This window comes from Carcharodon carcharias (assembly GCF_017639515.1).
Source record: "Carcharodon carcharias isolate sCarCar2 chromosome 37 unlocalized genomic scaffold, sCarCar2.pri SUPER_37_unloc_2, whole genome shotgun sequence".
NCBI lineage: Eukaryota > Metazoa > Chordata > Chondrichthyes > Lamniformes > Lamnidae > Carcharodon > Carcharodon carcharias.
Genome location: NW_024470767.1, coordinates 1,987,972 through 2,015,429, shown reverse-complemented (window position 1 = coordinate 2,015,429; position 27,458 = coordinate 1,987,972). Strand labels below are relative to the sequence as shown.

Below are 27,458 nucleotides of genomic sequence, written 5' to 3'. Positions count from 1 at the left end.
ACTAAGCTACTCGGAGCATGGGCTCCCAGCCTTTAGCACTCTAGTCTTCGTCAGCTTAGCTGACTCTTATTGGGATAGAAATAATTGGCCTCAGCCAATCCCCTTTGGGCTCAGGGGAGAGGAAGAGTCAGGGATCACTGTGAGCTGAAGCCTGCCAGATGCTGGTGGCTATTGGGTGTGGTGCAGTCTCCCAAGGTCAACTGTCTGGATGGTGTCATCTCTGTGACTGGTCTCAAATCAGAACATGGCACCTGTGAATATAGAACTGAACCCCACGGAACAAACAACACCTTCGAGGAGAGGGAAGGAGGGAGGAAGGGAGGAGAGTTGCTCTGCTGCTTCAGAGAGACTTAAGATTTCATGTGGCTGCAGTGCCTTGGGCAGTATTTTTCCCACTTGCTGCCTCTGATTTGTACTAGCTGCTGAACACAATGCTTTCCATGAACTACGACTTCCACAAACACCACCTCCCTCCCACCCAGCTACTTATTCACAAGTCCTGCTTGGTCAAGTTGAATGGGGTCAGTTGAGCACTTGGCCATGTTGGGCCTGGGCTCTGGATCTTGCAGACTGATTGAGAGTCCTGCTCCTGACTGTTGTTCTCTCCCTCCCATTGCCCTGTGGAGTGACTTTGCATGATCAATCCTCTTAAATTCCTCCTTTAATCATTTGAAGATGTCTTAATGTAAACTGGCTCCTGATCACAGCCCAGGAAATCTGCCAGGTCTCCCATTTCTGACAGAGATGAGGAGAATTTTTTTTGAGGGTCGTGAGTCTTTGGAACTCTCCTCCCCAGAGAGCAGTGAATGCAAGTCACTGAATATTTTTAAGGCAGAGATAGATTCTTGACTGACAAGGGAGTTGAAAGATATTGTGGGTAGGCAGAATGTGGAGTTCGGGCCACAGTCAGATCAGCCATTACCTTATTAAATGGAGGAGCGGTTCGAGGGGTGCGAATGGCCTACTCTTGCTCCTAATTCATATATTCATATGGATGCACGCCCGTCTCTGTTTCTATCCAGCTTTGAAATCATTAAACAGAACAATCGATGTGCTGGGCAGCTAACAGTTTTGTGAGAGATAGAATGCCCCTGGACAGTGAGAAACAGGCTCATTATGGAGGCACGACTCTGTCAGATTGATAGCAGCACTGAATCCTTCCGATCACCTCTAAAATTATAAGGAATCATGCAACACAAAAGAAGGCCATTCAGTCTTTCATGCCTATGCCAGCTCTTTGAAAGAGCTATCCAATTAGTCCCAGCAAATTTTCCTCCTTCAATTAGTTATCCAGTTCTCTTTTGAAAGTTACTATTGAACCTGCTTCCACCTCCCTTTCAGACAGCGCCTTCCAGTTCAAAACTTGATTCAATTTTTTTTTAATTTCAATAATCTCCCCCTCTGGTTGTTCTGCCAATTAAATTCACTCTGAAGACTTGCTGAGTCAGAGGTGAGAATGTTACCCACTGAGCCACAGCTGACACATCTAGTGAAGGGGGAGCAAACGTGTACGTCTGGTTGAAATGGAAACTGTACCTGGTTTCAGGAACTAGCTGTGCACTCCATGTTAGAGGAAGGAAGTGGAATATTGGAGGGGCGGGGTGGAAAGTGCAAGAGGCTGCTTTCTGCATTGAAGAACTCTGGGAGGATGAAGATGAGGAGGGTGGGAGATGTGGAAGAAACTCTTCAAATTTTTCTGGGTTTGGAGAATTGAATTGGGGGAGTTCTTTTGGCCACATTTGCCAACTCTGCTCATATGTTCAGATGTACTCATGGAGATTTATACCAAACCTCACACCACCAACTGCCCCACCTTCACATTCTCACAAGTGGCTGTCCAATCTTGTGACACTCCATTTTCCCAGTCAATTAGAAAGTGATTTGATAGGGTTTGCTCCTGGTTCCAGTTTGGTTAAGCTGTTCCAGTACAGCTGCAACACTGGCACCTACCCAGCTATGTGGAAAATTGCCCAGCTATGTCCTGTCCGCAAAAAGCAGGACAGTTCCAACCTGGCCAATTACTGCCCCATCAGTCTACTCTTGATCATGAGCAAAGGGATGGAAATTGTCGTCAACAGTGCTATCAAGTGGCACTTACTCAGAAATAACCTGCTCACTGATGCTCAGTTTGGGTTCTGCCAGGGCCACTTGGCTCCTGACCTCATTACAGCCTTGGTCCAAACATGGACAAAAGAGCTGAACTCCAGAGGTGAGGTGAGGGTGACAGCCCTTGACATCTGGGGGAGGCGATGTTGTCGCTGGACTAGTAATCCAGAGACCCAGAGTAATGCTCTGAGGACCAGGTTCGAATCTCGCCATGGCAGTTTGTGGAATTTGAATTCAATAAAAATTTGGAATTAAAAGTTTAATGATGACCATGAAACCATTGTCGATTGTTGTAAACGCCCAGCAGGTGTACTAATGTCCTTTATGGAAGGAAATCTGCAGTCCTATATGTGACTCCAGATGCACAGCAATATGGTTGACTCTTAAATGTTCCCTGAAATGGCCTAGTAAGCTCTTCGGCTATATTAAACCGCTACAAGGTCTCAAAAAAAGGAATGAAACCAGACGGACCACCCATTATTGACCTAGGCACTGGAAGTGACAGCAGCAAACTCAGCCCTGTCGACCTTACAAAGGGTGCAGAATGTTCTCTGGGTGGGGGACTTCAATGCCCATTACCAAGAATGGCTCAGTAGCACCACTACTGACCAAGCTGGCCGAGTCCTAAATGACACAGCTGCTAGACTGGGTTGGCGGCAGGTGGAAGGGAACCAACAAGAGAGAAAAATATACTTAACCTCATCCTCACCAACTTGCCTGACGCAGATGCATCTGTCCATGACAGTATCGGTAGGAGTGACCACCTCACAGTCGTTGTGATGACGAAGTCCCACCTTCACATTGAGGATACCCTCCATCATGTTGTGTGGCACTACCACAGTGCTAAATGAGATAGACTTAGCAACTCAAGACCGGGCATCCATGAGGCACCGTGGGCCATCAGCAGCAGCAGAATTGTACTCAAACACAATCTATAACCTCATGGCCCAGCATATCCCCCACTCTACCGTTACCATCAAGCCAGGGGATCAACCCTGGTTCAATGAAGAGTGCAGGAGGGCATGTCAGGAGCAGCACCAGGCATACCTAAAAATGAGATGTCAACCTGGTGAAGCTATGACACAGGACTACTTGTGTGCCGACCAGCATAAGCAGCAAGTGATTGACAGAGCCAAGCGATTCCACAACCAATGGATCAGATCTAAGCTCTGCAGTTCTGCCACATCCAATCATGAATGGTGGTGGACAATTAAACAACTCACTGGAGGAGGAGGCTCCACAAATCACATCAGTGCAAAAGATAAGGCTGAAGCACTTGCTACAATCTTCAGCCAGAAGTGCTGAATGGATGATCCATCTCAGCCTCCTCCGGAGGTCCCCAGCATCACAGACGCCAGACTTCAGCCAATTCGATTCACTCCACGTGATATCAAGAAACGGGTGCAAAGGCTATGGGCCCTGACAATATTCCTGCAATAGTACTGAAAATGTGTGCTCCAGAACTTGCCACGCCCCTAGCCAGTAGGGGCCAGTACAGCCACAACACTGGCATCTACCCGGATATGTGGGAAATTGCCCAGGTATGTCCTGTACACAAAAAGCAGGACAAATCCAACCCAGCCAATTATCGCCCCATCAGTCTACTCTTAACCATCAGTGAAGTAATGGAAGGGGTCATCAACAGTGCTATCAAGCGGCACTTACTTAGCAATAACCTGCTCACTGATGCCCAGTTTGGGTTCCACCAGGGTCACTCAGCTCCTGACCTCATTACGGTCTTGGTTCAAAATGGACAAAAGAGCTGAACTCCCAAGGCGAGGTGAGAGTGACTGCCCTTGACATCAAGACCTCATCCTGCCTGGATGAATGCAGCTCCCACAACACTCAAAGCTTGACACCATCCAGGACAAAGCAGCCCACTTGATTGACACCATGTCCACAAACATTCACTCCCTCCACCACCAACGCACAGTAGCAGCAGTGTGTGTACCATCTACAAGATGCAATGCAGGAATTCACCAAGGCTTCTCAGACAGCACCTTATAAACGACTGCTACTATCTAGAAGGACAAGGGTAGCAGATAGACAGGGACACCAACACCTGGAAGTTCTCCTCCAAGTCACTCACCCTCCTGACAAGGAAATACATCACCGTTCCTTTACTATCTCTGGGTCAAAATCCTAGAACTCCCTCCCTAACAGCACTGTGGGTGTACGTACACCACATGAACTGCAACGGCTCAAGAAGGCATCTCACCACCACCTTCTCAAGGGGCAATTAGGGATGGGCAATAAATGCTGGCCTAGCCAGTGATGTCCTAATCCCATGAAAGAATATATTTTTAAAAATCGGGAGTGGGTCTGCTTCTGGTTCTCATTTAGTTAATCCTGTTTACTCCTGGTGCTAGTTTAATTAATCAGAACTGCTCCCGGTTCTAGTTTAGTTAAACGAAACTGCTCCTGCTTTGCTGCAGCATTGCAAGGTACGGTTCACAGGAGGTTTGACATCTCTTCATTCTATATCTCTCCTCGACTCCTCAACCTGTCCCTTGTTACAAGAATTGCATTTGAAGAAAAAGCTTCTTTTTGAATCTAAACTATGTTCAGGTTCTTTTTATTTTTCATGCTTTAAATGCATTGCCATGCTTTCATTCCAAAGATACACCTGAGTGCAAGGGAGCTGGATTAACATCAGTAGAGCTGCAGTCAGTAACACAGGGTGCTGGAGGAGATGGGTTACTGAGTCACAGTGTGAGGGAGCTGGATTAACATCATTAGAGATACAGTCAGTAACACAGGCTGGTGGGGGAAGCTTTTTGTGGGAGAGAGTTCCAGATTTCCACTCCCCTTTGTGTGAAGAAGTGCCTCTTGACATCACCCCTGAATGGCCTGGTTCTAATTTTAGGGTTCTGCTCCCTTGTTCTTGACTCCCCTCGCCTTCAGGGGAATTACTTTCTTCCATCAACCCTATCAAGTTCATTCGTTGGACATTTCAAAACTTGAGATTGATCGATTTCTGTTGGGTATTAAGGGTTACGGAACCGGGGTAGGTGGATGGAATTAAAGATACCAGTCAGCCATTATCTCAATGATGAGTATGCTTCAGCGGCTTGTTCCTAATGCATTGAGCTGAAGGGGCTGAATGGCCCCCTCTTGTTCCTAATGCATTGAGCTGAAGGGGCTGAATGGCCCCCTCTTGTTCCTAATGCATTGAGCTGAAGGGGCTGAATGGCCCCCTCTTGTTCCTAATGCATTGAGCTGAAGGGGCTGAATGGCCCCCTCTTGTTCCTAATGCATTGAGCTGAAGGGGCTGAATGGCTTCCTCTTGTTCCTGTGACCCCAGTGTTTGTCCGTAGCCTTTGAGGGAGGGGAGGGAGAGACACGTGGTATAAAGTGTGCTGCAGCAATAGTTATCCCCCGGACAGCAGCTGGGGTGCAGATACATGGTCCTGCTATTTGATGAATGGTCCTGCTCTTGCTGTTTGACTGGTACAAAGGCCCATTGCATCATTCCCTGCAGCAATTTGACACCCAGCCAGTTGGCTCCTCGTATCCCAAGTGTGGAGATTCCAAGTAGAACATTTCTTGGCAGCCAGCCACAGATGTTTCTCTCCAGTTGTGTTCATTCCTGCCTCGCTCCCCTTCGCCTTTAACCAGATGCCAAATTGGGTGACCAAGGCTATGACTCCCTGCTTCGTGCCAGCAAGCAATCTTCTCTTGAGTCTGTAACCAGCTGGGCCTCAATCTAGTTAGAGAGCTATTCAATCATAGGAGTCTGCGTAGCTACTAGCGACGCTGGCTCTCTGTGATGACCCTGATGTTTGGAAATTAAGGCTGCACCAATCTCCGAATTTCATCTTTCAAGGGAGAACATGCATTTGTATAGCACTGTTCCATCTGCAGGACATACATCCAAAAGCCCTTCGGTATTTGAAGGGTAGCCACCGTTGTAATGTAGAAAATGCAGCAGCCAATTTTTACACAGCAAGATCCCACAAAGAAGAATCTGATCATGAACAGGTAATTTTTTGGGGATAATGGTTGAAGGATAAAGGTTGGTGCCATGGCACTGGGAAGAACTACTCTCAGCTCTTCCAATAATGGCCATGGGATCTTGCACACCTACCCACATGTCTAACCCACCCCTCCACTTGGTTTAACATCTCATCTGAAAGTCAATACCGCCAATGATGCAGCGCTCCTTTCACAATGGCCCTCCAACAATGCGCTGCTTTCTCAGTACCAACCCTCCAACAGCGCAATGCTCTTTTGGCACTGACCCTCCGACAGTGCGGCTCTCCCTCACTACTGATCATTTAGTGTGGCGCTCCCTCGGCACTCGACCTCACGAAGACACAGTGCTCCCTCGGCACTCGACCCCGTGACGGCACGGTGCTCCCTCGGCACTCGACCCCGTGACGGCGCGGTGCTCCCTCGGCACTCGACCCCGCGAGGGCGCGGTTCTCCCTCGGCACTCGACCCCGCGAGGGCGCGGTGCTCCCTCGGCACCCGACCCCGCGAGGGCGCGGTGCTCCCTCGGTACTGCACCTCTTTGAACTGAGTGTCCGTGAAAGTCCAGCTGGTCAGTGTTGGGAATCCTCTCTCTCAGTTAATAATAACATTTGCAGTCAAGAAATTGTCTCTGCAAGGCTAGAGGTGCAGAGGACTTAAAAACTAGGTCCCATATGTGGTTTTAACTGGGCATAGTTGTTCTTCCACCTAGCTCTAGCTTAAACTCTAGTTCATCTACTACTCTTCAACCTGTATCCTAACCTGCACCCAGTCCCATCCACCTATCACCCTCAACTTTCAAATTATCACCTTTGTTTTCAAATCCATTCACTCCCTCCCCATCTCTGTAACGTACAACCCTCCCTATCTCTGTGACCTCCACCAGCCCCTACAACCCTCCTTATCTCTGTAACCTTCACCAGCCCTTACAACCCTCCCTATCTCTGTAACCTCCTCCAGCCCCTACAACCCTCCCTATCTCTGTAACCTCCTCCAGCTCCTACACCCCTCCCTGTCTCTGTAACCTCCCCCTGCCCCTAAAACCCTCCCTATCTCTGTAACCTCCTCCAGCCCCTACACCCCTTCCTATCTCTGTAACCTCCTCCAACCCCTCCAACCCTCCCTATCTCTGTAACCTCCTCCAACCCCTACAACCCTCCCTATCTCTGTAACCTCCTCCAGCCGCTACAACTCTCCCTATCTCTGTAACCTCCACCAGCCCCTACAACCATCTCTATCTCTGTAACCTCCTCCAGCCCCTACACCCCTCCCTATCTCTGTAACCTCCTCCAGCCCCTACAACCCTCCCTATCTCCGTAACCTCCTCCAGCCCCTTCAACTCTCCCTTTCTCTGTAACCTCCTCCAGCCCCTACACCCCTCCCTATCTCTGTAACCTCCTCCAGCCCCTACACCCTCCCTATCTCTGTAACCTCCTCCAGCCCCTACAACCCTCCCTATCTCTCTAACCTCCTCCAGCCCCTACAACCCTCCCTATCTCTCTAACCTCCTCCAGCCCCTACATCCCTCCCTATCTCCGTAACCTCCTCCTGCCCCTACAACCCTCCCTATCTCCGTAACCTCCTCCAGCCGCTACAACTCTCTCTCTCTGTATCTCCTCTCCCCCACCCCCAAAATGCTCCTTAAATCTTACCTCTTTGTTGTTATTTGTGGTCACATGTCCCCAAATGTCTAATGTTTGCCTGACTGAGGCTCATGTGATGTGCCTTGGGTTGTTTTCCCATATTAAAGGCAGTGTATAGATGGAAGGAGTTTTTGTGCCTACACGATGTAGATTGGCCATGGCACTTTTCCCAAAGCACTGCAACTACAGAGTAAGAGTGTGGAGTTTGATGGGATCTGTTAGTTTGCTTTCTCACTGCAAGCAGTGAGTGGGTTGAAGTGAATGTACAAAACATGAAATGTTCTTCATACTCATCTCGTCGTCCTCCTGCTCTAACCACACGTAGGCTGCAGACTGAGCCCTCACTAGTTTCTGCAGACTCTCTGTCTCTCACTCACACCCACCTCTTTTTCCCCCCCGCCCCACCAATTGTGTCATGTGGTCCAGAGCACAGCAACTTGCTGTATAAAGCAGTTCAGCTCTCGTTCTTTTACCGATTCCCTTCAATTGTGTCCCTCAGGTTCCCAAGCCACGTGCCACTGGGAAAGGTTTCTCCTTATTTACTCTTGCAAAACCCCTCATTTAAATCTCCCTTTAACTTCTCTATTCTAAGGAGAACGATCCCAGCTTCTCCAGTCTCTTCACAACTGCAGTCCCTTATCCCTGGGAACATTCCAGTAAATCTCCTCCGCACCCTCTCCAAGACCTTGACATCCTTCCTAAGGTGTGGGATACAATTCTGCAGATGGGGCCTAACCCAGTGATTATAAAGGTTTAGCAATAACTCATTTCTATGATGTTGAGAGATAACTTTCCACATGTACAGGAGAGGCACCAAAGGATTCAGCATCCACTGAACAACTTGCATTTATATAGCGCTTTTAGCATGGTAAAATGTCTCAAGGCCCTTCACACACACGTTATTGGAGAAATAAATTGACATCCAACCACAAATAGAGATCTTGGGAGAAATGACCAAAATCTTGGTCAAAGAATTAGGTTTCAACCAGTGTCATATAGGAGGAAAGGGAGATGGAGATGTTTAGGGATGGAATTCCAGAGCTTAGGGTCCAGGTAGAGCATAGTCACCAATGGTGCAGCAATTAAAATGGGAAGTGAAGAGATTCAAAGGAGATTGTGTAGGGTTGTAAAGCTTGTAGTAAAGGTTAGAGAGATAGGGAAGTAAAATGGGGAATATAGGGATCTGTGTGAGGAGGAGAACTGACTGTATAGGAAGAAGAAACGGTAGCTGGTCATGAAGCAGAAGCAAAATTCAGAGAGCGGGTTGGATTAAAAAGTGGTTTAGTTCTCGTGGTGACGGGGTTGGGGGGTGAGTGTTGTACAGCAGATGTGAGTTTTGAGCTTCCTGTCTGCAGGCCACTTTCAGTATGCTTGGTTTGGCTGAAATTTCATTGTGTGGAGTTACTGGCAGGGCCCACAGTGCAGTGACTGACAAACAACAACAACAGGAGAGTTAGTCTTGGAATAGAGGCTGATAAATAAAGTTAACCAGCGGTCAAATATTTGTGACACAATGAAGCAATTCAGTAGAAATGAAAACAAGATGAATCACTCTTTCTGTTCTGAGAAGTGCACAGTCTCTGCAATGTGTGACTGTCTGAGGTTCAAGCCTAGGTGTGGGGATCTGGGCAGTTAACGGTGAGTGTTGAAAATTGTTGAGCAGAATTCTGTTATTTCGATGGGAAGGGTTTTAGTCCGTTGGGATTGTTTTATTGTCCTGGGTGAACAGAAAGCAGCAGAGCCCCAAATCCTCTTGTCTATACTTTACCTCTGGCTTTCAAGCTCCCTGCTGAATGAGTATCTCTCGCTCTCTCATGCCCGCATCAGAACATCAGGTATTTGAGCCCCATGAACCATGCTGATATTCCCAATGCTAGCACTGAAGGAGCAGTAGCGAAGGGCTAGTACTGCGGGAGTGCTGCATTTTTGGAGGGTCAGTGTAGATAAGGGTCTGGCAGATGTAGGGTTATTGTGGGACTGAGTACAGTACCGCCCACTGAGTGACATAAGAAAGCACATGACCCATAGCCAGGGTCAGTGTTGTGTTGGACAGAGCTGCATAGAGACAGCTCCCAGCTTGTACCCTTTACAGTCTTTTGTAAATAGTTCTCATCATGAATAAAGACCTACAGTTAACCTGCTAAAGACTTCAAATCTACTGAGATGTAACCAACACCTGACAACATAGTGGCAGCTCATGGAAGGGAAAACCCCAAAAACCTCACTAAAATGCAGAGACAAACCAAAATGCTGCAAGAGTAAGAAAAAAAACTATTCTGACCTGAAAAGAAGCTCCAGAAGTGAGGCACTGAGCAAGAATTGTCAGGAAAATGCTCCACGGAAAGGCTTGGAAGCTTAAGGCAGAAATTTTAAATTCCATACTGGAGCAGAAGACTTAATTGCAGCTCATTTAGAAATCCAACTTCAAATCCCAGAATGCTGAGTTGGCAGGGAGGGCTAAATCTTTTAAAATTCCAGGCTGCAGCAAGTCCTGAGAAATCTTTAAATAATTCAGAGTCAGAAGCTCAGATTGAGAAAAACCCATCACTAAACCTAATCCCCAAGTCAGCATGCATCCGAGCTCACTCCGAAATAGAAAAAATTATTAATTAAATAATCCAGAAGAATTGCGACTTTTTAAACCAGCTAAAGGCAAGCAAATGCTAGAATTTGAAGGACTCGTGAGTCAAAAAGTAAAATGCTCAACACAGGAGGCCTGGAACACTGGAGCCCACCAAAACGGCAAGCACAGGAAATCCCTTTATCTCAGAGTGAAGTGTAACATCATCTTTGAATTCAGACTGCTCTTAAAGCAGTACATAGACTTTTAAAATTTTGAACATGGATTAGAATCCCAAACTTCCAAGTCAACTTGGACTAATCCAAGGCCCAGATCAATCATAAAATTGGGGACTTTGGAGGAAAAGATTCCAAAGATACAGCATCGCTTCAGGTTTAAATAAAAAGGCAGAAGCTGCTTTACTTGGTAGGCCCGATTGTGGACAACATTATTACAAGATAGGGAATTAATGAATCATCTTCAAAATTTGAAGACATACTAAAATCATTCAAAATTTGTTTTAACCCGAGAAGCAATAAAATACTTGGAAGAGCTAAGTTCAATAAGAGAGACCAACAGCCAGGAGAACCTGTGGATTCATTCATCAATGATCTGTACAGGATGGCAGAAGGTTGCAAGCGCAGTGATTTAAAGTCAGAACTCATCCGAGACAGAATACTGGTAGGAGTAGCAGACAATGCACTCTCTGATCTCATGCAAGCAAAGGATGATCTAACCCTGGAAAGGCAACCCAGATATTTAGGCAGTCAGAACTCTGTGAGCAGCACAGAACTGTTTTAAGGGGTGAAATTAAACTGTGGTGCAGACGCAAACCCACAGGTTCAGCTATTTAAGCAACAAAGACACAGGGTTACTCCAGGCCATGGAAAGCCATACCCAAACTGGCCAGGAGAGTGACCATGCCAAAGCTGTGGAGCAAAGCACACCCTCAGGCGAGATCAATGTCCTGCCATTTCAGCCCAGTACTTTCGGTGCATCAAGATTGAGCACTGTGGCAAACTGTGCAAGGGCAATGCACAAAAGGCCCAAAGATCATCCACGAGGTGGAGACTGCAAGCCTGGAAGAGACACAGCCATGCTTCCTGGTTGAGGTCAAAGATCTTGGTTTCTCATTTTTGGAATGCAGACATTTTATTTGATGGCCATTTAACAAATTTTAAATCCAACACAGGAGCCAGCGTAACAGCCCTCTTGGACAAAGACCCGTGGCTGGGAGACCTCTGGCTTCAAACAACAGACACACCACTCTATGGGCCCTGAGGAATCCGACTTCCAGTCATAGGCATGATTCTAGAACCACTAAATGATGGCGGCAAACAAATCTTCAAGCTGATGTCATCCAAAGCCAACCTTTCTCTCTGTTGAGCAGAGATGCCTGTGTAGCCCTGCAACCACTGAACATACACTGCAACTCCCAACCAGTATCCCAAATCCACAAAAGATGCTGGAACCTAGTAGCAGCCATCCATTGCCAACAGTGAAACGTAGAGGTGAGTGCACAACTAAAGCTCATTCTCCATCACAGAGGATATCGCCATGACCCACACAATAACAGAGGAAGTGAAAAAAATGACAAGGAGATGAATACAATGATCCTCCACCCCTCAAGAAACGAGTTAGGGTAGTAACCACTGACCAACGCAACAGCTAAATGTGAAGGAATGAAGAAAAGGATGAAAACATACCTGGATGTCAGAACAATCTCCAAGCCTATAGAAAGAACCAGCAGCGACAGAGCCTACCACTCCTCCAACAGTAGTGCGAGTGAGATTTGACACACCTGAATCTGTGAATTCAAGGATTTAAAGGTGTGAGATGGGGTAGTGATAATGTAATAATGACAATATAGATTTTTTTTTCATTCATTCATGGGATTTGGGCATTGCTAGCTGGGCCAGCATTTATTGTCCATCCCTAATTGCCCTTCAGAAGGTGGTGGTGAGCCGCCTTGAACCGCTGCAGTCCATGTGGTGTTGCTACACCTACAGTGCTGTTAAGAAGGGAGTTCCAGGAATTTGACCCAGTGACAGTGAAGGAACGGTGATATATCTCCAAGTCAACATGGTGAGTGGCTTGGAGGAGAACTTCCAGGTGTTGGTGTTCCCATCTATCTGCTGCCCTTGTCCTTCCAAATGGTAGCATTCATGGGTTTGGAAGGTGCTGTCTAAGGAGCATTGGTGAGTTCCTGCAGTGCATCTGGTAGATGGTACACACTGCTGATACTGTGCATCGGCGGTGGAGAGAGTGAATGTTGAGCTTCTTGGATGGGGTGCCAATCAAACGGGCTGCTCTGTCCTGGACGGTGTTGAGCTTCTTGTGTTGTTGGAGCTACATTCATCCAAGCATGTGGAGAGTATTCCATCACACTCCTGACTTGTGTCTTGTAGTGTAAGGAACATATCTTTCTATTTCTGTTGGACTGTTGTAAAAAAAAATCTTTTTATTTTCTGTTGGATTGTGATAAAATTACAATGGCAGCAGTTGAAAGACATGTGCACTGGAACAGGATGAGAGATATATACAATGTTGCAGTCCTGGAACAATGTGTGCCATGAAAGACAGGATGGTGCCGGAGAGGAGTCTTAGACCAAGGGAGCTGCCTGACAACAGCATTTAATTGGCACCTGACCAGGTTTTGTCTGAGCGCAGCAGAATAGCTCCTAGCCTGAAAGGAATAAGACCTAAAACCTCTTTCTCTTGTGTGTGGAAGATTCCAGTAATTCCACAATAATAGCTAGCTGTTTTTTTTCTCATCTCTCTATAACTAGCTCTCTCTCTGAAAACCACTGTTAGAGACATTGAAAGGCAAGTGCTCAACCAGTGAATTACAGACTGAAAGTACTGGAAGACCACATAGTGCCATCAACAAGAACTGAAAGGAATTTGGAAAACATCAATTAAAATCAACGCATCAAATCCTGTACTCTGGATTGGTGCCACTGAACTGTTTTATCCCAATCTTAAAATCCATGTTTTGTGTGTGTTGTGTGTGTGTGTGTATAGGGATTTAAGAAGGGTGTAGAGTTTAAGTTATAGTGTTAGCAGTTAGCAGTTCATATTTCTTTCTTTTGCCACTAGTTAAAGACAATTTGTTCAATAAACAGTTATTTACTTATGAAGTTTACAAACCTGGTGCTCATATTCTGTTAACCTAAATTAAACAGTTAGTTAGAATTGGGGCAATCTGGAGGTTTGGTTAAACTTTTCACATATTACAGCGCACTATCCCCTCTGAGTCGTGACAGTAGATGGTGAACAGGAGTCAGGAGGTGAGATACTCGCCACAGGATTCCTAGCCTCTGACCTGATCCTGCAGTCACAGTATTTATATGACTAGTCCAGTTCAGTTTCTGGTCAGTGGTAACCCTTAAGATGTTGATAGTGGGGGATTCAGCGATGGTAATGCCATTGAACGTCAAGGGGAAGTGGTTAGATTCTCTCTTGTTGGAGATGGTCATTGCCAGGCACTTGTGTGGCGCAAATGTTACTTGCTACTTGTCATCTCAAGCCTGGATATTGTCCAGGTCTTGCTTCATTTGGACTGCTTCAGTATCTGAGGAGTCATGAATGGTGTTGAACATTGTGGAATCATCAATTAACATATCCATTTCTGACCTTATGATGGAAGGAAGATCATTGATGAAACTGCTGGAGCTGGTTAGGCCGAGGACACTACCCCGAGGAACTCCTGTAGTGATGTCCTTGAACCAAGTTGATTGACCTACAACAGCCACAGCCATCTTCCTTTGTGCTGGGTATAACTCCAACCAACAGAGAGTTTTCCCACTGATTCCCATTGACTCCAGTTTTGCTAGGGCTCCTTGATGCCACATTTGGTCAAATGCGGCCTTGATATCAAGAGCAGTCACTCTCATCTCACCTCGGAGTTCAGCTCTTTTGTCCATGTTTGAACCAAGGCTGTAACAAGGTCAGAAGCTGAATGGCCCTGGCAGAACACAAACTAGGCATCAGTGAGCAGGTTTTGCTAAGCAAGTGCCGCTTGATAGCACTGTTGATGTCCCCTTCCATCACTTTACTGATGATCAAGAGAAGACTGATGGGGCGGTAATTGGCCGGGTTGGATTTGCTCTGCTTTTTGTGGATGGAACATACCTATATGACAATCATAACAATGAAAGACATAACGTAATCTTTAACACTTAAAATACATTGGATAAAGACTTGGACAGAGGTGCAGTGTAAGGGTCTGGCATATTTAGGTTTAATGTGGGATTAAGTACAGTACTGCCCACAGAGTGATGTTAGAAAGCACATGACCTGCAGCTAGGATCAGTGTGGTGTTGGACGGAGCCATGTGCAGACCTAAGCGTGGAGACAGCTCCCAGCTTGTACCCTTTACTATTTGTAAATAGTTCTTGTCGTCAATAAAGGCCTATAGTTAACCTGCTAAAGACTTCAAACTTACTGAGATGTAACCAACACCCCATAACAGTCAATGCTGAGCCAGCACTGTACAGTGGAAGGGTGAGTCCCGAGGGAGCGCCGCACTGTCGGAGGGTCAGTGCTGAGGGAGCGCCGCACTCTCAGAGGGTCAGTGCTGAGGGAGCGCCACACTGTCGGAGGGTCGGTGCTGAGGGAGCACCGCACTGTCGGAGGGTCGGTGCTGAGGGAGCGCCGCACTGTCGGAGGGTCGGTGCTGAGGGAGCGCCGCACTGTCGGAGGGTCGGTGCTGAGGGAGCGCTGCACTGTCGGAGGGTCAGTGCTGAGGGAGCACCGCACTGTCAGAGGTGCTGTCATTGAGGTGAAATATTAAACCGATGCCCCGTCTGTCCCCTCTGGTAGGAATAAAAAGATCCCATGGCCACTATTGGAAGAAGACCAGGGGGGAGTTCTCCCCGGTGTCCTGGAGCCAATATTTATCCCTCACCCAACATCCCTAAGAAGAGATGATCTGGATCATTATCACATTGCTGTTTGTGGAATCTTGATGTGCACAACTGGGCTGCTGTGTTTCATGCATTACAACAGTGACCCTGTTTCAAAGCTACTTAATTGTCTGAGAAAGGTTTTGGGTCATCCTCGGTGGTAAATGCAGTTGTATAAATGATTAGTTCCAAGCTACCTCCTTACACTGACTGGCACCTCCCCACAGGTACCCTCTCTCCTGAAAGGCTGATTCCTTGCTGGGTGAGGGAGTACCAACAAGCCCCTGGCCCTCTTGTGTGCTGGGATAGATGGGCAGAGGCGGGCATCAGTGGGCTGTTGGACTTTGGGGGAATGAAAGCTGATCCCGACTTTGCCTGTGTTCAGTGTTCACAGCAGAGGTGGCTTGATGATGGGCTGATTGACTGATAACGATGGTAACATGCCCCAGCTGGGATCCACAAGGACAAGAGTGGCAGAGAGAATAAAATGTTCATGAAGACTTTGGAGTTCAGGCTGCATCAAGTTATCCCACAGATAGGGTGTTAATTCCTGAGTAATGTGAGCTACTTTGAGAGTTGCCTGGACTTGTCCACTCACTGTGTGGGTGTGAGAGTATCATTCCGAAACACAGTGATTACAGGAAATGCATTAACCCTCTCATTTTCTGCAAGTTCAGTTCATTCAGCCCCCGATCCTGTTCCACCATTTGATTAGATCATAGTTGATCTGTATTTTAATATCATCTACCCGGCTTGGTGCCATTACACTTAATCCCCTTACCCAACAAAAATCTATCAAACTCAGTTTTGACATTTTTTTTAATGACCCCCAGCTTTGACAGCTTTTTGGGGGAGCTAGTTCCAGATTTCCACTCCCCTTTGTGTGAAGACGTGTTTCCTGACATCACCCCTGAATGGCCTGGCTCTCATTTTAAGGTTCTGCCCCATGTTCTGGACTCCCTTCCCCACCCACCACCCACCAGCGGAAACCATCAACTCTATTGAAGCCTTTAATCTACACCTTAATTCCCTAATCTCAAGGGAATACAAACCTAGTTTATGCAACCTCTCCTTGTAATTCAACCCTTTTAGTTCAGGATCATTCTGGTGAAGGTGCACTGTACCCTAATAATTCCAAAGTTGATATCACCTTCCTGAGGTGCAGTGTCTAGGACTAACACAGTTACTCCAGATGGAGTCTTAGCAGAGTTTAAGCATAATTTCCACCTTTTGTATTCTGTTGGATTAAGGGCCAATATTCCACTATCCTTTGTTGATAGGTAGAGAATTCAATCTTTTAGCGATTTCTATACTTAGATCCTCTGGATCCCTTAGGTTCCCACCATATGGAAAATATTCCAGTTTATTTTTCCTGGGTCCATATTGGATAATCTCTCAATTTCTCATTTTAGTCTTTCTGTCTGTATTCCTCAGTTACTCAATCTTTCCATGTCCCTTTGCAGTTTCCTGCTCCCATCGACTTAGTGTTACCTTAACCTCCTTTCACCTGGATATATAACTCTCTATTCCATCATCCAAGGCATTGCTAATTCTGGTGAAAAACTGAGGTCCCAGTACAGATCCCAGGGGGGACACAGCCGGCCAATCAAAGAATGAATCCTTATCCCCACCCTTTCTCGTAGCTCCCAGCAAAGTCTCATTATGGACAGACTTTAGAAAACACGGGTTAGGCCCCAGTTGGAGGATTCGGTCCTATTCTGGGCCCCATATTTAGGAAGGATATCAAGGCCTTGCAGAGGGTGTGGAGGAGATTTACTAAAATGTTCCCAGGGATGAGGGACTTCAGTTAATATGGAGACTAGAGAAGCTGGGATTGTTCTCCTAAGAGTAAAAGTTAAGGGGAGATTTAATTGAGGCATTCAAAATCAGGAAGGGTTTGGATAGAGTAAATAAGGAGAAACTCTTTAGGACATAGATTTGTGATTGGCAAACAACTAGAGGTGACATAGAGAAACATTTTTCTAAATGCTGCGAGGCCTTATCAAGAATGAGTTGTCTGAAAGCGTGGAGGAAGTAAATTCAACAGGAACTTTCAAAAGGGGAAATTGGATAAATACTTGAAAAGGAGAAATTTGCAGGACTATTGGGGAAAGAGCAGGGGAGGGGTAGTGGGACTAATTGGATAGATCTTTCAAAGACCCAGCACAGGCACGATGGGCTGAATGGCCTCCTCCTATGCTGTATGATGCAGTTACTGGGAATTGGTTCATGATGATCCCAGAGAGTTCTGAAGGATTGTTGTTGTACAATGTGAGAGATTTTACAAGGTGCTACTTTCTTTTTGCGTGCCGCCCTGTTCTGAAGGTGTGGTTAACTCCAGCCTGTAATTAATAAACAACCGAAAATTCAACACCCAAATCAGACATTCACTCTCTGATCAATTGGGAGCAAGTATTTCATGGTTGGGAATAATTTTTCCCTCTGTCAGTCACCTTGTTTGATTAGGTGACGGTTCCACAGACACTAATCATTGCCCCAACTACAACCCTCCCACCCCCTGCCCCCCAAAAACACCAAGGTACATTCACCTATCCTGATCCCTTGCCGCAAGTATCAACTGAGCACCACACTGCTGGAGGGTTGGTGCCAAGGGAGGGCCGCGATGCTGGAAGGTCAACGCTGAGGGAGCACCGCACTGTCGGAGGGTCAGTACTGAGGGAGTGCCGCGCTGCCGGAGGGTCAATGCTGAGGGAGCGCCGCACTGTCGGAGGGTCAGTGCTGAGGGAGCGCCGCACTGTCGGAGGGTCAGTGCTGAGGGAGCGCCGCACTGTCGGACGGTCAGTGCTGAGGGAGCGCCGCACTGTCGGAGGGTCAGTACTGAGGGAGCACCGCGCTGCCGGAGGGTCAGTGCTGAGGGAGCGCCGTGCTGCCGGAGGGTCAGTGCTGAGGGAGCGCCGCACTGTCGGAGGGTCAGTGCTGAGGGAGCGCCACACTGTCGGAGGGTCAGTACTGAGGGAGTGCCGCGCTGCCAGAGGGTCAATGCTGAGGGAGCGCCGCACTGTCGGAGGGTCAGCGCTCAAGTAGTGCCGCACTGTCGAAGGGTCAGCGCTGAGGGAGCGCCGCACTGTCGGAGGGTCAGCGCTGAGGGAGCGCCACACTGTCAGAAGGTCAGTGCTGAGGGAGCGCCGCACTGTCGGAGGGTCAGCGCTGAGGGAGCGCCACACTGTCAGAAGGTCAGCGCTGAGGGAGCGCCGCACTGTCGGAGGGTCAGCGCTCAAGTAGTGCCGCACTGTCGAAGGGTCAGCGCTGAGGGAGCGCCGCACTGTCGGAGGGTCAGCGCTGAGGGAGCGCCACACTGTCGGAGGGTCAGCGCTGAGGGAGCGCCGCACTGTCGGAGGGACAGCGCTGAAGGAGCTCCGCACTATCAGAGGTGCCGTCTGTCAAGATGAGACATTAAACCGAGGCCCTGTCTGCCCTCTCAGGTGGGTGTAAAAGATCCCATGGCCCCTATTGGAAGCAAAGCAGCGGGGAGTTCTCCCAGGTGTCCTGGGGCCAATATTTATCCCTCAACAACATCACTGTAAAGAAATGGTGATCTGGTTATTATCACATTGCTATTAGTGGGATCTTGCTGAACAAATTGGCTGCTGTGTTTCCTACATTACAACAGTGACCACACAATAATATAAAGTGTTCCTTTGGCCCAGAGAAATTTGAGACATTGAGTTTGTGCAATATTTTGTCAGAGAGGTACTGATTAGATCTAACAAGTTGAGTCTCTCCCCTACAGACGACAGTGTGTCTGGAGTGAGCGAGTGGGATTACCAGGAGCGTCTGTCTCTTCTCGAACAGCGGCTCCAGCAGCAGGAGGATGAGATTACGCTGCTGAAGTCTGCTCTTGCTGATGCTCTCCGACGCATCTGCTTCTATGACCAGCACTTCTCGATGCTGAAAGCCAGTCTCCCCGGTATGTTTCCAATTCCTCAACACCTCCCTTGTGGGGTTGGGGCTGGAGGCTCGGGTTGGTTTGGTTTCAGGGGAACAGAGTTCAATAGGGTGGTTTTGTGGGGGTTGCAGGGTCTTTAGGTTGGTGGTGGTGGTGGTGAATGGGGGTGTTGTGAGGTTCAGGGAATGGGATTTTATTGGGGGGTGAGCTTTATGGTGAGGCTTGGGGAGGTGGAGTTCAGGGGTGGGGCTTGATGCGGTTTGGTCAGGGAGGGCTAGGTTTCAGGGTATGGGTTAGATGGTGGGGGAGGGGTTTGATGGGATTGGGGGTCAGGGGAGGTGGGGTTGGAGTTGGGTTCTAGCAGCTGTTGAACAGGCCTCTGGAATAGAATAAGCCATCCTGGGGATAACCCTGACTGAGGGACTGCCCAAAGTGGAGGAGAAGGTGAACAGTGATGATTTATAGAGCTGTTCAGGGGTAGGACTGAGAGAGGTGAGGGTGCGGGGATCCTGGGATGATATTCCTGCACTTTGTGTGCGGGTGGGGGGTGGGGGGAAGTTGTGGAGTGTTTGTGGGTTGGTCAATTTATAGCTGAGAAGGGAACTTCTGAAACAGAGTGGGAGAGACAAAGGAGGTTGGGAATGGTGAGCTTGTCCAGGAGTGTGAGATATGTAATGATCTCTCTGTCTCTGTGTGTGTGTGTGTTTCTCTCACTTGCTCTCTTTCTGGCTCCTGCTCTCTCTCTCTCGCTCTCTCTCTCTCTTTCTCTCCCCACCTCCCTCCAATCTCCCTCTCTCTCCCCGCTCCCCCTCTCTCTCCCCCCCTCCCCCTCTCTCTCCCCCCTCCCCCTCTCTCTCCCCCCTCCCCCTCTCTCTCCCCCCTCCCCCTCTCTCTCCCCCTCTCTCCCCCGTCTCCCCCTCTCTCCCCCGTCTCCCCCTCTCTCCCCCGTCTCCCCCTCTCTCCCCCGTCTCCCCCTCTCTCTCCCGCCTCCCCCTCTCTCTCCCGCCTCCCCCTCTCTCTCCCGCCTCCCCCTCTCTCTCCCGCCTCCCCCACTCTCTCCCGCCTCCCCCACTCTCTCCCGCCTCCCCCTCTCTCTCCCGCCTCCCCCTCTCTCTCCCGCCTCCCCCTCTCTCTCTGTTTGTCTCTCTCTTTCAGGAAACTCCACTTTACAAAGCACATTTTCTACCCAGGGTCCAACAGTGCGACCCAATGCGAAAAGGAGCCAGTCTCTGAGTTCTGCCTATGATTTGTCGCGTCACACTGGAGACCCCAGCCCAAGGTACTGATTGTCTCCTGCCCTGTCAATCCATCTAGCCCGTGCTCTCCATTTTGCCAGGGCTGATTTACACATGGTCGCAGCAGCTCCATTAGTTATTATCTAGCTGTGACCAAGAAATATAATGCATTAATATCAATCCCACTCCCTTATCCCTATCCCTGATCGTTTTAAAGTGAGTAGTGTTCAGTGGAGGGAGTAAGAAACACAGCTTTTTAATGCTGCTGTGGATTCTCCCCCAGCTGTTTGCTCCCAGCAGTGTCCAGGAGATTGAACTTTACTTCCCAGGACAATCCTGGAGAGTGGTCAACCCCCAGCCCATTTCAGGTGATTCTGTTGGGGGGACAGATAGTCACAGGGCAGAAGAAAGACCCCCTCCCTGGTCAGTCGGCTATGCAAGGAGGTCCTCTCTCATGGCTAGTGGGGGGAGGGAGTGAGGTTAGCAGAATCCCGGAAGCCTGATCACTAATCCCTGCGGACAATGTTGGACTGTGAACTTAGTCCCTCTCCACCATCGAAACAAACCTGGTCAGTGAGGTAAGCCCAGTGCCCTGGGAACCATGGACTGAGAAGTGTTTCACTATGTGAGAAGGCATTGGAGGGGATGGAAGGGTTGTGTGGTGGGGGGAAAGAGAGCTGTGAATTTGTGACTCATTTGTGTGTTTAATTTTTCTCTTTATCGTGTACCATCTGCAGTTGTACAGGCACAAAGGAAAGGAAAGCCCTGGGGATTGAGGCATTACACCGAGCGCGTGTACAACACCCCAGGGGTCGGGCTGTACTGGGCGTGCGTACAGGGTCCCAGGAGTCGGAATCCACAGTCAGGAATTCTCCAAGCTCGCTAGTCCCTCAGTGCCTGGCCCACAATGAGCCTGATCGTCACCTGATCCAACCGCACACCTCAGCTCGACAGTCTGCTGGAGTCCACGAGCAATCGCTGAGGTGCCAAGTTGATGCAGCGAGCGCAGGATCTGAGCCTCCTGCACAGGCAGCTCAGCTTCAGTTCGATGCTGAAAGCCGGTTCCAGCTTCGTGAAGGTGGCAAATTCCCAATCCACTGGGCAGAACCTGGAGTCCAACTCCAAACTGAAGCAAGTGACCACCAGCCTGTCCAGTTTTCTGTATCTTGTCTGAAGAATGAGTGGATGGGAATCCAGCTCCAACCTGCAGAAGCTCACACGGGAGATCAACGTTTACAAAGACCAGACGCCCTTCCAAGAACTGACAGCAACTCTGCCCTAGTAACTGCCCCTGAGGAAGTCCATCCTATCCCCCTGCTACCACCTCAGCTTCCTGCCTCCCAGGACAGAGTTCAGCAATATTCTCAGTGTCCATTCCAACAGCTGCCCAATGGGATTGGAGAGCAGCAGGATAAGCAGTGGAGTCGGGGGCTTGCCCAGCAGGATCCCTGTCAGACCCTGTCAGAAGCTGTCACTCCTGTGGCTTCTCTGGCTGTGTCTGGGAGCCAGTCCAAGGCAGAGAATCTTTCTCAGTTCCAGCCAAGGCCGGAGGCAGCCCCTCATTCAGATTTCGGTCTGAGCCAGCTGAAAGATGAATTCTGTGCTGCAGTGATCAGTACAAATGGATCTGAATATTTGCAACAAGAGCACTCAACACCTCCCACAGTCAGTTCAGATTCAGCTCGAGACCTACCAACAGCTGATGGATTTCCCTCAGCAGCCAGCCTCGATGTATCTCAGACTCCACATCAAACACAGTCAGTCCTGGTGACCAAGGTCTTGACGCATCCCCAGGGAAGTCTGGAGGAGCTGGATATTCAACCTCAGGCCCTTCGCAGTGTGAGCCAAGCTGCCCAGCAGAGCCCAAGGAACGGTGTCTCCTTATCACCTCCTGTGTCTGCCTCTGCTCTCAACAAGAAAGTTCTGTGCGTTGGATTTTAGCTGTAGTGTTAAATGTGTGGGTTGGCTCTCTAGGATTGCTGTATGATTGGGTGACCACTAAACCCCTTCAACCTTGCCCCCTCCCCACCAAAGCCACTGTCACTCAGAAAATTTCAAATGTCTTAAAAGTTTTTCTTCCTGCAGAAGATTTTCCCAAACCTTTATCCCCATTGATTCATCGTAGTTCACAAACAGCTATTTGCAGTTCAACATTGAGGGATCTAAGATGGTTTGATGCTGGATCTGGAGTAATCCTATTATACTGTCTGCTTCCATCAGTGTACTGTATTCTGGATTGATTCCAGATGTGATGCTGGAGGCCCATGTGAGCCTTTGGATGGAGGTTGTAGCAGGTGTAAGTGTGGTCCTCTTGTAATCAAGCCATCTTGGTGTTAGAATTAACACTTTAGGTTACAGCTACCTGTCCTGAGTGAAATGAATTTGGGACAATCCCAATCTGTTTAGGTCCTATCATGCTGGTGCCATTTTATATCACACAGAATGAGTGCTGCATTTGGCTGCACCTATCACTCCACAGCAAGGAAACTTGCCTGGGATGTGGGCGTCACTGGCAAGGCCAGCATTTTGTTGCCCATCCCTAATTGCCTTTGAACTGCTAGGCTATTTCAGAGGGTAGTTAAGAGTCGATCACATTGCTGTGGGTCTGGAGTCACATGTAAGCCAGACCGTGTAAGGGTGGCAGATTTCCTTCCCTGAAGGACATTAGTGAACCAGATGGGCTTTTACAACAATTGACAATGGTTTCACGGTCACCGTTGCTGAGACTAGCTTTATATTTCCAGATTTTATATTAATTGAATTTAAATTCCACCAACAGCCATGGTGGGATTTGAACCCATGTCCCTAGAGCGTTAGCCTGGGTCTCAGGAGTACTAGTTCAGTGACATTGCCACAACACTCCTGTCTCCCTGTGCTTTAGTACATTTGAGAGAGGCAATAAGATTGGATATAAATACAAGTCAGTCTTTCAGTCCTTTTTAAGAAATGAGAACTCCACAAGTTCCTTCTCACTCTGCCTTTAAGTTCCTTTGGGAGGCTTTGGGTGTATATCTAATTGGGGACTGTCTCTATTGGACACACAGCTGAAAATCTCTCAGGAGGATCATTCTGCCCTACCTCGATTTTGGTGTGAGGTGGGATAATTAAGGAAGATTTACATGTGTGCCTATCAGATGGGTCATGAGTACCTAAGGAGAAGTGATCCATTCATTGAAATGGTCAGAGTACCAAGACTGCCTGAAGTGATGATGTCAAGCACCTCTAGATAAGGGAAGTAAAGACTGGCATTGAAAAGAAACATTTCTTGAACTTTGCAGTTAGTTTACTTTTGGGCACATCAGTCTGGGGGAATGGGAGAGTTATACCATTTCCAGTAGGGTCTACTCCTCTGAGTTGAATTGGGGTAAGAGTTGGGGAGATTGAGTAATAACTGGGGCCATGTCCCTGGACTGATTTGGTACTAACAGCAAGTAGAGGCTTCTGTTCACCAACACTGACATCCAATTACCTCAATTAGGTAGGAATCCCACTAAAACTTTCATCATCCAATCAGTTCCAATCGACACTAGGTCCCAGAAACTAGAGAATTAGAAATAAGAGTGAATATAAGGCATCTCATTGGAAGAGTCTGAACAGAACTTGGAGCAACTGATATGGAGAATCCTGGCCAGTACTCCACCCTTGGCTGGTTTTATTGTGTCAAGATATCTTACACCTTTGAACTTGTTTCTTTACTAACTTCTAACCCCATTAAAATGATGGTTGATCGAGGTGTGTGACTAATGCATGTCAAATTCCAATCACTTCTTCTGAATCAAAACCTAATCAAACCCTGTCTGCGTTTGGGGAAAATGGAGTGATCTTCGCCTAAACTAATGGGGATGATGTCCTGGGGCTTACTCCAGGAGAAACACAGCAAGCATCAAAAATAATTCCCACTTTTTCACAGAGATGTTCTAGATTGGAGGGCAGCACCCTATGTGTCTGTGCAGTAAGCTCGACATGTTGGGGAGCCTGGCTTCACCTGGTCAAAGTGTGCAAGGATTGGATTGGGATAGAGAGCTGAATGATTTGCTGCTCCATCTCGCAGGGACTGTCGAATATTTGCTGTGAAAATTGAGAGTGAGCCTTGCTAAAACCTCCATTCTCTACAAACCGAGGGCAACATAATTCACTAACAATCCAGGAATGTGGGTGCGCTATAGCTCGATGTGTCATGAGCTGAGGGGTGGTCCGGACATCACTCTTGTGTTTCATGGTGTATTGAGCTTGTTTCTCTCTATTCTAACCCCAGCAACACCTCTCTGTAACCTGGACATCTAGCTTCTAATGCATGGTTCTCCTCCCTGTTCACTCATCCTCCCTTCTTGCCTTTGATCTTAACTACTCTTTTTGAAATGTTTTTTCTAGTTTACGACGCTGCAGTACATCAGATAAACTTGGGGCTCTGCGTGATGGGAGTGCAGAGAACGGAAAACCCAAACTTGCAAGAAAATCTGCCTCCTCTCTGAACTTGCTGACAAAATCCAGGAATGCAGACAGGTCAGTGTCTTAGATAATTCCCCATTTTTTCTCTTGCACTTTTTCCAGATCTCTGAACTCTCCTTGCTGCCCCTTTCTCTCACATTCTGCTTCCCCCGTGGCCTGCCTGCCTGCCTGTCTCCCTCGGACCCCTCTGACCTGTCTCTCTTTCCCACCCCTCCCCCTTCCCCCACTCCTCCCTGTCTGCATTCCCCCAGTGCACCCCCCTCCCCCCCTCCCCCCATATTGTAGGCTGTGTGTCTCTCTTGTTGAGAGAAGTCTTTGGGTTGTGAGCCTGGGCTGATCATTCCTGTTTGGAAACAGTCAGAATCTCGTCACAGCCAGCTTTAAAACACATTAAAGGTTTTATTTCTAAATGACAAATGGTGATTGGTTTGATGAAGAAAGCTGCCATTATTTCATCACAGCTACTGATGAAATTCTTCAGCTTCTGAATGGTTGATGTGCACACTGGGCCTGAATTGAACACAATCTAACTGTGGAGGTTTCTTTGGAAAAATGAACTAATTGTGCAAGAGAAACACTCCATTCAGAATTGACCTTTCCCTGAATATGTACTGAGCTATTAAAATTTTTATCCTCTGACTTTGATTTTGGATGGCAGCAGACTGTGGTGAGCTGGATCCCCACAGTACTGGATGTCTTCTGGTTTCAAATCCAAACCCACTGCTCCCCCAGTATAGCATTCACGTAAGTGTGTGCTGTACACGGGTGGCTGGGTAATGAGCTGGAATTGCTATCCTAGCTGGTTTTCCCCAGCAACGCATGTCTCCTTTCCCCACCCCCACCTCACCCCATCCCCACCACCAACTACCAACCATTGTTAGTCCAAGGATACAGAGTCCTCATCACTGCCGGGCACCACTTGCTGGGTCAGCTGTAGCTCAATCAGTCCGTCTTCCCCAATCCTCCACCTTGAAACAGAAGGTATACAACCACTTTCTCAAGGGCAGTTAGGGATGGGCAATAAATGCTGGCCCAACCAGCGATACCCACATTCAATGAATGAATTTTAAAAACTAAGTTAATTTGAAAATGCCCCATTTATCTCTACCCTGTTTTCTCTCTCCTTTTTTGAATAGTGGTGCTATATTTGCTAACTTCCAATCTGCTGGGACTGTTCCAAAATCAAGGACATTTGGAAAATCATAACCAGTGTATCCATTGTCCCAAATGCGACCTCTTTTAGAGCCCTAAGATGTAGGGCATTAGATCCTGGGGATTGGTCAGCTCCCAGAGGAAAGTGGAGGAGGATCCTGGGACAGGCAGTCAGCAGCATCTAGAGGAGAGTGCAAGATGGTTGGCAATGTGTTGCAGCTGTAGCATATGGGGACTGGTGGATGCCAGTGTGATCCATGGTGACCACATCTGCAACAAGTGTTGGCTGCTTGAGGAACTTCAGCTCAGAGTTGATGAGCTGGAGTCCAAGCTGTGGACACTGCAACACATCAGGGAGGGGAAGTTACCTGGACACTGGGTTTCAGGAGACAGTCACACCCCTTAGATTAATTACATCAAATTTGGACCATGGTCAGGGACAGGAGGGTGTGACTGCAAGTGAGGCGGATATGGGGATCCAGAATTTAGCTTTGGAGGAGCCTCACCCAGTGCCCTTGTCCAATTGGTATGAGCTTCTTGCTACCGGTGTAGATGAGGGCACAGACTGCAGGGAGGATGAGTGAACTGACCACAGCACCGTGGTACAGAGTGCCAGTGCCATTCAAATGGAGGGAGAAATGTAGTAGTAATGGGGGAGAGCATAGTTAGGGGAATAGATACTGTTCTGTGCAGCAAAGACAGAGTCCCAAAGGCAGTGTTGCCTACCTGGTGCCAAGGTTAAGGGCATCTCTTCTGGGCTGGAGAGGAACTTGGAGTGGGAGGGGAAGGATCCAGTTGTTGTGGTCCACGTAGGTATCAATGACATAGGTAGGACTAGGAAAGAGGTTCTGCTGAGGGACTACGAGCAGACCGGGGCTAAATTAAAAAGCAGAACCACAAAGGTAATAATCTCCAGATTATTACCTGCCTGAGCCATGTACAAATCGGCATAGGATAAAGAAGGTTAGAGAGGTAAATGTGTGGCTCAAAGATTGGTGTGGGAGAAATGGGCTCCGATTCATGGGGCACTGGCACCAGTACTGGGGAAGGAGACAGCTGTTCCGTTGGCACGGGCTTCATTTGAACCATGCTGGGACCAGTGTCCTGGCAAATCGTATAACTAGGGTTATAGATTGGACTTTAAACTAATTAGTGTGGGGGAAGGGTTCAACTGAAGGGAAGTTTAAAAAATCAAAAATAAATGAGCGTGCAGAGGTGCAGGGTAGTGACGAGGTGAACGATAATCAAAGTGTGACAGGAAGAGGCAGAAAATAGAAGCGGAAGAGTGCAGCAGAAATTAGAACCAGAATGAGAAATTATGGTAAAAAGTCAAAGCTTAAAGCTCTTTATCTGAATGAGTGCAGCATTTGTAACAAGATAGATGAGTTGACGGCACAAATAGAAATAAATGAATATGATTTGATAGCTATTACAGAGACATGGTTGCAGGGTGACGAAGACTGGAAACTCAATTTTCAAGGGTATTCAACGTTCTGGGAAAATAGGCAAAAAGGAAAAGGAAGTGGG

General features: G+C 48.0%; 2 protein-coding genes across 3 annotated transcripts in view; one reads left to right on the top strand and one right to left on the bottom strand.

Annotated features, from left to right (window-relative positions):
* The window catches only part of LOC121274724 (RDS/peripherin-like protein xRDS35), a 333,428-nt gene that overhangs the window by 30,676 nt on the left and 275,294 nt on the right, over window positions 1-27,458 (bottom strand). Inside the window, exon 3 of the transcript XR_005942286.1 lies at window positions 11,988-12,088. The gene's annotated coding sequence lies outside the window, so the exon portion shown is untranslated. The remainder of the gene's footprint in view (window positions 1-11,987; window positions 12,089-27,458) is intronic.
* Window positions 1-27,458, top strand: part of eml3 (EMAP like 3) — an 82,456-nt gene that overhangs the window by 12,882 nt on the left and 42,116 nt on the right. Inside the window, exons 2-5 of one of the 2 annotated variants that reach the window (XM_041182060.1) lie at window positions 18,940-19,116; window positions 20,251-20,374; window positions 21,068-22,255; window positions 24,702-24,833. In XM_041182060.1, coding sequence (XP_041037994.1) covers window positions 18,940-19,116; window positions 20,251-20,374; window positions 21,068-22,255; window positions 24,702-24,833 — 1,621 coding nt within the window. The remainder of the gene's footprint in view (window positions 1-18,939; window positions 19,117-20,250; window positions 20,375-21,067; window positions 22,256-24,701; window positions 24,834-27,458) is intronic. The other variant, XM_041182061.1, reaches the window with a different exon arrangement.